Genomic DNA, 13,298 nt, shown 5'->3' with positions numbered 1-13,298 from the left:
AGCAGTTTGAAACAGAGGAGAGAGAGCCAAGGCTTTATATAACTTTTATGGTCAAGTATTAGATGCTTACCTTTAAACTGAAGTTCTCTAATACGGTGTTGTGTTTCTGCATGTCCTTCATCATTGACCATTGAACCATTTTAGTGTTTAGAAAAATATTGGGACATGAAAAGAAAATTCTGCATCTGAGAGATATCCCCAATATTAAAAAAGAAATTAAATTAATATTGTTGTGTGGAAGGAGATCTCACCTTATTTTAAGGACTAAAATTTATTGTGTTCTCTTCTTTATAGCTAAGTTATATCAGTGTTTATTGGCTGATTCAATTTTTTTTAAAAAAAGTGAAATGCTTTTGGGCAGGGTTTATTCATCAGATGGATGAACATCTGATGCCTTTTTTACAACTAAAATATTTTCATTTTTCTTTCAAATTGAACTGCAATAGGACAAAGTAAGAGGGATGCATAGAAGTAGGACTTTGCACTAAGAAACATTTGAATTACAGTCATTAAGGTTAATCTGGCACTGGTAACTAAATATAGTAATTATAACTTTTTAGCACCTTGATTTTCTATGTAGCTTCTTTGCAATTATCTAACCTGTAGGAACAAAATCTCATCCTATTCATGAAATATTGACAATGTGAAAATAGTTTAGGCTGTTATGTGCACCTTTCAGTTCCCTTGGGTATGTGGTAGTTGCAGTTTTTATATAACTGTGAGCTATCTGTTCTATAAAGATGAATAGAAAATTGAATCTAAAGGAATTTTTTGTGTTAACAATTAATCACATTCATGGTCTGAAAATCAAGGTTTTTTTGTTAATAGTTTTGTTGTATCTTGTTTAAAACTGAACGCATGCCCTCACTGCCAACTTAGGAAAATAAAAGAGTTAACTTATTTTCTTTTTTTTTTAAAATTTATGACTTGCATTCTTAGAAGTTAACATTACAAGAAAATATGTTGTGATTTCTTTGCTTTTTGTGTCATTAACCTCTATCATCTTTTTTACTTCAAGTACTTGAGAAATGTTCATTAACCTCTAATAAATTTTAAAAAATAATCTGATGCTTTTCAGACTTGCAAAAATAGAACTGTAACATTTTAGGAGATGATAGGAAAAAAGTTAACAGATGTTTTCCCAGAATTTATGCAGGCATTTTTGTCAGTCAAATATCTATAATAACTGGCAATTATGGGGATATTTTTGTAAAATAAATTTAGATTCTCATAAAGCAAGTAAGAATCAAGTGGTAATATTTTAGTGCTAGGCTTCTGCAACAGATATAGAAGAGAAAGCCTCTGCATTCTGTTCAAGGGTTTTGGAATCCAGTGTTCTCTTCATTCAGGTGAATATAAAGTGAGCAGATGCATGAGATGCTTAAGCCTTTATAAGAATTTAGTTTGCTGTAAGTGCGAATGGCAGAATAGATACTCGATAGTGTACAGAGATTAGTATATTTATTTAAAACAAATTTGTTTGATTAATAAGTTGTTTTCTGAAATGGGAATTGTATGTTTCTTGTAAGGCACTCCATCCATACTGTGAGGTTTTAAGACCAAATCTGTATATTTCACCCATTCATGAGTGTGTATTTCAGTTTGCAATGTCATATTTTTATTTTAGAGGTTCATTTTCCATCATAGAGGTCATGCAAGAAGCTACAGGGTGAAGATAGGCTAAACTGAGTAAGATCAAGGTTTATAGAGCTTATGGAACTATTTAGAGTTTATTCTTTAGATCAAATGTGTTTTTTACATTTTAACCCTGTATAAATTCTTGATTATTCTCTGCAATTCCAGGGCAGCTGAAATTCTTTACTACTTGGCTTTAGTACAGTCCAGTAAATCTGAGAAGATGAATGTATTTCCTTCTGTGGATAACTATAAATTGCTGACAGAAGCTAGGAGGAACCTTGGCCTCTTTCAGCATCATGATGCTATTACAGGAACAGCCAAAGATTGGGTAGTTGTGGATTATGGCACCAGGTAATTTATTATAAATGCAGAAAGTTAAATCTTAATATTTTTTTGCATTTTTAGAATTGAAGTTTTTATTTCAGATATACACATTTGAAACAGCAGTGTACTCCACTGAAAGTGTAGAGGTGCTCTTCATGAGAAGTGGATTTGATTACCCATGCTGTTCATTTATGAAATATTTTTTAACCCTCTGAGTAAGAATTTGATGTCCAAACAAAATTTTGATATTTCCTAAAGTAGCCACATTACTGAGATTTCCTTAATAACAGAATTTTTCTGCAGAAAGTAGGAGTATTTTTTATATTTGTCTGCCATAAGCAATGATCAAAGATACCCTAATTTATGCATATATTCCTTGGAAAATCCCACACCCTCTGTAGCCTACCTTTCTTAAACGTGGGAAATCTTTTTCATGTTGAAAATATTCTACTTGTCTGTCATTGTTTATTGTTTCATCTGGGGGGTATTTCTCAGTATTAGTGTCTTTATAGAATTTTTTTTAAAAACATTGCATAATATATGTATCGCTGTGTATACACATGGTTTAATTATGGGTTTGTTCAGAAAAATTTTTCATATTGGAATGTTTAGGACTAGTAAATTTGATTAATTAAGGTGATGATGGTAGCCTGAAGATACAGCATGTTCATTAAATGAGTAATTATTTTAAATGTGTCTAAAATATTCTTTCTTGTTTAAAACTATTTCATGACAATTATTTTTAAATTCCATATTTTCAATCCACTAAATCATAAGAATTCACAATGCACTTAGTTATAAGAGAGCAAAATAAAGGCTTTTTTCACTTTTCAAATTAAATTATCCAGCTCTCTGGATTTAGAAACTTGTGGGCCTCTTGATAGTTTGTATAGTTTATAGTTTATATTTTTCATGTGTCTGATTGTTCTCTTAATCCTGTGTAAACACAGTCTTGACTTTGTAACCAGTGTTTCAGGCTTGTCTCCACTACAGAAACTGAAAATCAAATATACAAATTGCAAACTTTCCTAAGATTAGCATTTTGAAAGAGCAGTTGGTATTCTGAGGATACACCTTTAGTAGCACAACATACAGGAGGAATTGTACCTCATTTGCAGTATGACAAGGATATATTTCAGACTATTTCTGCATTTTTCAAGCTATTGCACCCATTGCAACTAACTGTTCTTAATTTCATGTGATATTGATGTTAAAATTTTTATTTATTTTTTTGCAACTCATAGTTTTAGGTTCTTTAATGTTTTTAAATTTTGATATTACAATGTTGAATAAAAGTAATTAAAAACTAACTAAGACTTTAAATATTTTAACAGGCTTTTCCATTCAATAATGAATGTGAAGAAAGTGATAATTGACTCTGCTCATATTCTTATCCTAAAGGACAAAAGTGCTTATGATTATGACACAGCAACTCCATTCCTGAAGATGGTGAGCTCTCTTCCTTGATTTTTTCCAAAAATGAAATGTAAACTATGTCTTTTGAATACAGTTTGAGTAGCCCTGGGAAACATCAGAACTAAATTTTCAGGTACTGCCTTCTCAGAAATGTGCTACTTATCATTCTTCATATAGATTGAAGATATTAGAAAGTAAAGAGTGAACATGTCAGCAGCTGATATTGAAAAAAGCCCACACAGCTAAAGGAAAGGGATCTTGTTCCCCTTTTGGAGTTAGATAGTAAGAGCAGGTGTTCTAATTTTCTTGTGGGCAGAAATTTGTTGGATGCTTAAGTGATATACATATGTAAGTGAATGGATAACAGTATGCAGTCCTATGATTTGACTTCACTTTTAACTTAAGAACTGTGGGAAGAAGAAAATTTCCATCACTAACAGAAGTCTGACCTTAGTTTGCTAGATTAGGTCTAGACAATACCTTGTACTCTTTTCTCTTTGCTGAAATTATTTGAAACAGGAATGTTCAATGAAATGGATGATAAAGTAAGCAATGTATCCTCTTGTATCATTTTGAGACTTATTTTACAGTGAAGAACACCTTGAAGAAACACACTTGCTTATACTGCTTCCCGACAGAATTCTTAGTTTCTTCACTTTCTTAACTTTTTCTTCTGTGATAACTAAGAATTTTTAGGAAGTCTACTTAAGTGCATTTACCTTGAAGAAAGACAAAATGAGATGCTTTAATTTCTTTGTGTATAAACACAGCATAAAGATAGTCTTTATGATATGATTATCTTATACTTCTGACATAATAAACATGGCATACATTTTATGGCTTAGTTGTGCCAGGTGTGTCATATCTTGAATTATATTTCCAGTCACATGTATGCATTAAAAACAAACAAAAAAAAAGTTAGAATAGTTCTTTATACTTTTTATGACTTTTATACAAATATGTATATATACATATATAAGTATATATGCTGAATGTGTATGCTATATGCTTGTGTGTCATAAATATATAATTTTTCTCCTCTTTGTAATGTGCACTTTCACAAAGTAGGAATATTTTGAAGGCATGCCTGGAACGAAGGTTTTACTCCTGCTCTGAATGATATTGGAAGACGTTGCCATGTTTTATTTTACTAAATTTATTTTGTTGTTCGTGTTCTTTATCAATCTGGATTAATACCACTGCACTGTACAAGTACTAATTGCTGTTTAAACTGTATATTACCTAGTAGCATACTAATTCAATTAGCTATTATTACCACTGTGAAAGCAGAAATTAAAAAGGAAGTTCTTATTTCAATTAATTTTATTGTGCCTATATAAAACAAAAAAAAAGGTGATTACAAAAGCAGATTAAGATTTATCTGTATGCCACACAATATCTGCAGCATACCATTAATCTAATATCTCTGCTATGCATTGGGTATAGCAACCTTTTTAATGTCAGATTTGTAGACTGCTAACAGGAGAACTTCAGGATACTTACAGAACCTTTGCAAACCTTGAGCAAATTGGAAGTTCAAAGGCATTTATTTTGGAGTACAGATTGTGGTATTTTGGTGGCTGATGGAAGCTGACATTAAGAATTGCTCAGTGATGGGTGCTCAGAATGTCAGGAGAGCTGAGAAAGACAAATGATGAAGTCTCTAAGACTGAAAGTGGCTGTTGTTTTTGAGGGGTGAAAAAATGAAAAACACTTAGAGGAACAGAGCATAAGACCGTAGCAGCAGCATTCTGGCAGGTAACCGGTACAACCAGGGAGAAGTTCGCTTCCCTGGAGGCAGAAAAAAGGAAGCTGGGAATAAGACACTACTGAAGAAATCCAGAATGATACTGTTTGTACTTTTTCTTCTCTTTCTAATTATTAGTAGCACTCAAAAGCATCATGTTTCTCTCAGCTGGTAGCTGAATACTTTGTACTTCTTGTGTTAGGTTTTACAAATTCTACACTAGTAAACAAACAAAAAATCACTTGGAAGGCATACACTGAAAAATAGAAGGCACTTAAAGATCCCAGAATGATGCAACTTTGGTTGGATCATGGATGAGATTCAAACTGCAAAAATAAAACTGCAACCATAACACAATTCCTGTACATTAGTCTTAGTTCTTTCTGTGCAGAAAGAAAATTTTAATGTAAATGGAAATTGCTGGATTTGAAAAAACTTGATTTTGAGGATGTTTTGAGGAACTGAGGAGCTTTGCACTTCGGTTTCCAAGTCTGTAGTGGTCACCATTGTAAGAACAGACTGGGATGTGCTGTAAATCAGTAGTTTGGCTGTTCTCTTAGGCTGTGCAACAGTGACAGCAGTGTCTTGTCTCTACCTTTCCTCAGTGGAAGTGTACCACACCACACCCCAAATTATGTTTTTTGAAATTTTTCTTTGTGCACAATATAAGGTAACAATGAGAGCTCCCAGGAAACAACACTGAATCCTTGTGATAAGTGCACAGGAGTGTGGTGTTTCAGAGTAAATTCATAGCAGGGGAAATCTAATAAAAATAAATATTTGCAAAATATGAAGGTAGTTTGTGATTATGAAGTCTGGCATGCAAAAATGAAAACACAGATATAATAATGTGATAATGGAATCTAATAAGATCTTTAATGAAAACAAATATTTTGCAGTGAATTGGTCAAAGGGAGCATCTTTCTTTTGTTAGTGTGAAGTGCTTAGTTTATTAAATTTTGTTATTTGTCATCCTCTGTAATGTGCTAAAATAAGCTTTGGTTTATGGTGTTGTTTATGTGATTTTGAACTCCACAAAATGCATATAATAGACAAAGCTCATATATTATCCATTGAAGTGTATTCAAAAGGAAATTCAAAGATGTTTTCTTGTAGGATGATATTCAGGCTTCTCAAGATTCTTTGCCACGCAAGACAGTTATAAAGCTGACATTGCAACCAAGGTAAATAATTTATATATTACTCAGTGTCTGAGATTCTTATAGCAATGTATGTGTTTTCACTACCTAGTAAGCAGTTTTTTATGCCATTCCCCTTTTTTCAGTTTTTTTTCTTTCAATTTTTGCTCAAAATAGAATTAAAGTTGAAAAAAAATAAAGAAAATTAAAAAAATTAGACTGGGAGATAATGCTAACATTACTATGTCTATATGAAAGAGGACACAGCATGTTAAAACTATAGGCATTTCTCACATACCACAGCAGTATTCAGTTTCTTTGTGCTTTTGCAGCGCCATAATACTAAACAGATTGTGCTTGAGGAAGCAATAGAAGATTCTAATTAAGCAGAATTACAGGTGCCTTAATTAACTCTGTGAGCAAAATGTCAAGTTTTTATAAGGCCTAAAAATCACAATTTATAAATACTGAATTGTCATTAAAAACAAAGTAGAAGATAAACTAAGACTCTCTTAACTCCAACTTTCCATTCCATTAGGAGGGGTTACTTTTTTATTTCTTGTAGTTGTATTCAGCTGATGCTGGCATGCTGCAATGCCCATGAACACTCAGTATCCCACCTGAAATAATGTACACATTCATTTAAAATGGCTGATCCAAATGAAGTGAATAAGATATCTGGGTAGGAGACCTGCTATGTGTGTGTAAATCAAATAACATAAGGTTTTTTGCTTACAGAACAGAAGATTTAAGATTCATTTGAAAAGCAGGGAAGGCTATTTTTGCTGATGTTAGTATTTGATTTCTCTAGTTCTAGCAAGTGGCAAGCCACTAAGACTTACTTGCCTAATTCATGCAGGTGTCCAACTATTCAGCAGACTAACTATTGCTAAAAAAAAATATAATTAAAGACTTTGAAAAAGTGACTAAAGTTTAGATCTTGTGACCTTTTGGGGGAAGCTGTCTTCAGTGCTCCAGCACTGAATGTACATAATGTGTCTAGTGTACACTTTTCTCTAGTGCATGCTTTTTTTTAATAGGAATTCTCTTTTTTTATTGGAGTGGTATATAGATGCTAATAGATTACGATAAACTTCTCCAAAATGGCCAAGAATTCAGGTGCATATTTATTTAACTAAAATATTTTAGATTTTCAAAATTATCTCCTCAGGTTTCTTCTCTGGAAGAGGATTGTATATAAATAGTAGTTTATAAGTATATAAGCACTTGTTTGGAGGCAAGTTACAATACAGACCTTCTTTGCCATTTGAGGATAGCTTTGTTGCCCTTGCTTTCCTTACCTAGGTTAGCTGTTGAAATCTTCCCTGTGCCACTTTCATCCCCTAATACCCCTTTTGTTTGCATACAGTGTTCCACTCTCTGCATAATTTGCTGAGTAAGTTTTTCCCCTTTTGGTCTTAATTTCAGGCATTTGCCTTTTTGTTCCCCTCTGACTAGTATATCAAATAGATATACATGACATTACCATTAAAATTATCCTAGCAGACTACTGCTGCTATTCTCTAAACTGGACTTACTGAGAAAACAGTACTACTAGAAAATTCCTGACTTTATGTTGCTCTGGCATTGTGAAGGTACCATCCAGTCATACAAAGCATGAGATATGTTCCAAAGACTGCCATCAGAAGTATGGGGAAAAAGAATGAAGAGAGGGAAAAATGAGACAGAAAGGGCAAAGAAAGATTATAAGAGAATATTGATATTACTGACTAAACCCTGAGGGTTTTTTGCATCTTTTTTATTTGGAAACACTTTGAAAGTAACACATAATTGTACACTACTCTATGCTTTCTTTGTTGTTAAAATTTTCATACGAGTATCTGTTTGTTAAACTGTTTTTGCTTACATAAATTAGCTTAGCTTCTTTAGTCTTCTAAGTTTATCTCTGGTTGTAGTCTGAATCGCCACTCACTTTATTACCATTGGGAAAAGTGGTATGTAAACTGTTTACTGGTTAAATCCATGTGAATATTTCATCTGAGTTTTCTTGTAGCAGTTCATGAGAAATGCTATTTTCTGTAGAAGCTTAAGCTCAATTTAATAAATCTATTATTAAGAATTACTGTGCATAAACTTCAAACTTTAAAGCTTATAAGAAAGTGTTTTTTGACATTTGAAATTTTGGGGCATCAGCAGATTTTAAATACTGATTTTCACCACAACTTTGTTATTTGCTTATCTTCTGTTTCTAATAGTCTTTATTATTCACCTGTGTATAATTGAATCTCTAGACTTCTTTCCTCTAGTGTGTTCTAATATGTCATTACATGGCATAGAAATTAAATCAGTCTAACTGGCAAGGTGTTACTTTTCTTTGATTGGCTATTTAGATTTTTTTATTTCTGCATTTCTGTGTCAGAATTTTAAAAAAAATATCTGTATTCTAGCTTGATTATTCTTCTGTAAGTCTGCTTTATATCACCTGTGAGTTTAGAGGGACACTGCTGATGGGAAGCTCATAATGGCTTTTCAAACCTCAATAATTATTTTTTTTACTTATTTTATTGATTGGAAATATAACTAGCTGCTTTCTACAGGTACATATTTGGTAGTATGCTTTTTTCCTCTTTCATCCTTCCTTCTGGGTGTTTTTTAGTTAAGTGTGCTCTTCACTGCTTGTGAAAGTTGTAATCAGTAGTGAAAACTTATCTGACAGACTGTACAGGAGAGCTACAACAACTTGGTTACATGGAAAGAAAAGAAAGCAGGAAAAAATCTTTCAGTTCTTAATGTTCTAATATGAAGTATCTCCATATTGTTATGTACTTGAGAATTGTCTTTCAAACTGCTTCTAGGCAGGTGCCACCTGTAACCTGTTTGGTATTGTTTCTGCTCCCACCTGAGCATCTCTTCTCTGTTGTGATATCTTTATGAATCTGTATTGTTATTTTAAAAGTAACATGTTAATTTTGATGAAATAGGTATACAAGGTATTTTAGATCTTAACTTTGACTCTACCACCTCAGGATGACTAAGTGGTCTTATGATCAGGCTTTAGAATACTGAAATTAGGGAGTCTTTAATTTCATTAAATCCCTTTTAACTGATAAATTAAGTTTCATGTTCTTAAAAAAATATATATTTCTTTCAGCTGCAAAATGGAGCTTTCACAACATAATATTCAACTAGATACAGAACTACTCCAGTCTTGTTCTGAAGTTTAAAATTATTGCATGTCTTGGAGACAAAAAGGCACTTGGAAACAGACACTTGGGGAGTCTGCTGATAAATTGGATGCTGGTTCATACTCTGCCCAGCTATTTAATATAATAATGGGTTTTCAGGAGCAGTCTGCTGGAGAGCATACTTCCTGAATGGAAAAAGACTTGCACTCACTGGACTCAGGGGGTGGGGGGTGTGTTTGAACCTCTTGTTGTCCAGTTTAGGCTGTCAGCAGCAGATGAAGTCCACACTGACTGTGGGAGGAAGGGTTTCCCAGCTGTTTCTGTCTGTGCTGTTTTCTGGAGACAGCGTTGCAGCAGAGCATGACACACGACCAAGTGACCGGATTGACTGTCGGCACCAGCTTGGATCTGGTAGTTGTTTTGTTTGGCACAATACTGTGAATCTTAGTGAAAAGACTTAACAGTGACCATTGGGTTTTATCTCTTCTTCCCCTTTTTTTTTAAATCCTGAACCTTCACATACCTAGCTGGACAGTTTCAATACTGAGCTTCACTGCACTCTGTTCTATCAGGAAGATACTGTGGCATTCAAAATTTTTTTTAAATCATCAATTTAGGAGTATTTTTAGTGCTTAACCAATTATTACAATTTAACCACAAATAACTTTTGTCGGCTCATCTTAGAGGAACAATATGATATAACCTTCTTATCAGGCCAGTTTTATAGCTTAGCAGACACATAATTCCACTAGCTGTAATATTTAGGTTGCCTAGGGAATTAATTACAGGAGGATACACTGTAATCAATTATTTCTTCAAAGATCTGTCAAAGCAGTTTAGTGATATCCACATTATAAAAGAAAATTTCCTTTTTTGAAATAGAGGATGCAAAATCATCTGGGCTATTATCCTTACCTTGTTATCCATGAGCAGGTTTTGACATAAAGTTTTATTTAATAAAGTTTTTGCGTAAGTTGTGTTTTTCCCATAATGTCAAAAATGTAGTATTTTTTGAGAAAGAAAATCCCAATTTACCTATATAATTTTTTGAGTTGATAATCTTTTCAAAAATACACTTGGCAGGGTATTCACTGCTTTCTCAACAAAGCACTATAATGTAGAAATGGAAACTATATTACTGACTTTAATGTGTGATAGAGAATAATGTACAAAAGTCAAAAATTCTTGACAGAGCAGTGTGTATGTTACTGTATTTGGTTGGATGACTACATCAAGAATAATTTGTCTGAGAATGAAATTTTATTAGTCACATGCCATAACTGTGTCATGGTGAGCTTAGAAAATGACTGGATCAGGATAATACTCTTTATTTGGCAACCTTTGCTTTGGTGGTGATTTTTTGTTTCCTTTTTTACCCCCTTTAGATGTATGTTACCCATTTTGGTACAAACTATCTAAACTTTAGTCCAACGTAGTTACAAGGAGAGGACCCTCCAACAGCATTTCACATTTTAATAATAAACATCTTCATTGCCTTTTATGCTTGTATGATTTCAGAGTCATATGTATTCCTAGTTATACTCAAAAACAGCTGGGAAGAAAAGGACAGTTGAAACTAAGATATTTTCAATTCTCAATTAAAAATAAAAAAAAAAAGTTTAAAGAAAATAGGAAAGAATACCCTAACATTTAAGATGTACTCATAAATATTTGAGGCAACTCATGCATTGTTAATATGCACAACAGTTTCCCAGAGAAGAAAATAGATCTTGAAAAAGGAAACAAACAAATGCTAACCAAACCCATAGTTTTAAGTTTTCATTGGATGAAATAGTGATTGCAATATGCACAACCTTGTGTTTTTGTTGAAGTGAAATCTGTGTATTAGTATCTTTTAGGGAGGTGGACTGGATGAAGACATTCAGTCAAGCCTTAATACTGCTTCTCTTAAGAGACAATGCCTAACTAAGCCCTTCTATTTAGCACACACTAATGCAAGTAGGTGAAAAATTAAAAAACATTTTAGAGGTGATATGTGAAAGGCCTGCACTTTAGTTTCCAATACCCTGGCTGCTTAGGCTGAATACAGCCTAATGGTTTTTTGAAAATAGAATGTTAATCTCAGTGTTCAGCTGCCTGATCAATTTACTGGATTTCAGGTGACCTGTAGCTGCCAAGAACGTTTTCTGGTTTTAGTAAACGCAAGGTCATTTTGTCTAAATTGATTGGACATTTAAAAAGCATTCTCCTTGGTTTTCATGATGGAAGTGCTGTTGCAGAGGCATCGAAATGCTTGGCTGACTCAGACATCTGAATCTTGAAATGTCACTAAATGTGAACTTGGAATAAGTACTTCAGTAAAAATCATTCTGGTAAAAGTGGTGTTCATTCAAAATGAACAAAAAAGCATGATGCTTTCATTCTGGTTTTTAGGTGGAACTTAGCTGTGCAACTATCTTTATGACTAAACCAGCAAACTCTCTGTTGACAGTGTCTAATGGGACAGGAAGTGAGGGGTATGGAAGAGTTTCACAGCACCTTGATCTCTTTATTTTCACTCTTTGTGTAAGGTCATAACATTTTTTCAGAGGTTTCCAGATTTTCTGTGTGAGTTTTTTACTTTTTGTACTAAAAGCACATTAAAAAAAAAATATACCACATACAGTCTTATCTCAGAACTGACTCAAGGCACTGGTAGTTGACATCACTTTAAAAATTTATCTGTGAAGTCTAAAAACAAAATGACAAGGTAAGAGACGAATGCCTTGTTTTGTTTAAGGCCCTTAAAACTGAATTTTGGTACATTTTTTGAGATACAATAAATTTCCATTATGAAGAAGGAAAAAGCAGTTTTGATTTGCAATTAATTGTACTTCAAGGCTTTTGTGGAATTAATTTTTATTTTTTAAAACTCAGATTTTGAATGCTATGCTTCTGAATTCAAGTTATTCTAAAAAGTTGTTTCATTTCAAACTTCTAAAGATTAATTTTTCAGTGTATAAAAATTCTTACACATCAAAATTTTTTTCAGTTTTTGGTCTGTCTTACTATGGATGAATCAATGACAGTCTGCTCTAAATATTTTTGAAATTAAGCCAGTGAATGAGGTCATAGTTTTAGGATTCATAGAATCTTTGCTGTTTTTCTAAATGGCACAGATTTAGTCCTTTCATTTCAATGCACAGCATATCAGGATCTTTAGTTGGGGTTTGCAGTATCAGTACAATCAGACAGTGAAGGTGTTTGATGCTTCAGTTGCTATAAAAAATTTCAGCATTAAAATAAAATATGACAATTAAGTCTTACAATAAATTTCTGGTTTCCTCTGAGAACACTGTAGTGGAAGTATCGTGAAATGCAGAAGAGAATGGATGAACTAAGCGTACTCTAGTGGAAGGAAAAGCCCTGAGCTTGTTTTCAAAACACAGAAAGTGATCGTTATGAAAAAATATGGTAGTGAATGATTGAATACAGCTGAAAGATTTGCATCATATGCATGTACTTTTTGAAGCAGTTTTTGAAGTAGAATATACATATTTTCAGTTTATTAGTACATTTGTATATTATTTCTTTTATTTTCCAGGCACTGGCCCCTTCAGCCTTTTTACTGGAGTTTCCTTGAGGCAATATTGTAGTTAGTCAAAGGCTCTCAAGGCACAGACTAAAGTGATATGGAATATTTAAAAGTCTTTCTGTTCTTCTGAACCAGATTTTTTTTTCCCTTCTAAATGCAGATTTATAAAGCCTGCACTACAAGAGGAACAAGGAAAGGATTTTAGTGAAGGTACTTCCTGATCCTGAAAAAGTCAGGGGGCTTCAAGCCCATCTTGGACCTCAGAACATCTCACAACTTTGTGGTAAAAGAAAAATTTAAAATAGTGCCTTTGGACTTAATCCTTTTATCCTCAATTGGAGAGTAGTTATGTG

At 33.1% G+C, this 13,298-nt stretch overlaps 1 protein-coding gene across 2 annotated transcripts in view; it reads left to right on the top strand.

The window, feature by feature from the left end:
* MAN2A1 (mannosidase alpha class 2A member 1) overlaps positions 1–13,298 on the top strand; it is a 118,478-nt gene that overhangs the window by 52,459 nt on the left and 52,721 nt on the right. For both annotated transcript variants that reach the window (XR_015280196.1, XM_086867307.1), the window contains exons 10-12: positions 1,804–1,989; positions 3,297–3,411; positions 6,242–6,309. Coding sequence is in view for 1 of the 2 variants with exons in the window: in XM_086867307.1 (XP_086723433.1) it covers positions 1,804–1,989; positions 3,297–3,411; positions 6,242–6,309 (369 nt within the window). In the remaining variant the exon portion in view is untranslated. The remainder of the gene's footprint in view (positions 1–1,803; positions 1,990–3,296; positions 3,412–6,241; positions 6,310–13,298) is intronic.

Source organism: Cyanistes caeruleus, chromosome Z, assembly GCF_971803275.1.
Source record: "Cyanistes caeruleus chromosome Z, bCyaCae1.hap1.1, whole genome shotgun sequence".
NCBI classification, from domain to species: domain Eukaryota; kingdom Metazoa; phylum Chordata; class Aves; order Passeriformes; family Paridae; genus Cyanistes; species Cyanistes caeruleus.
This window is presented reverse-complemented; position numbering and strand designations above follow the sequence as displayed.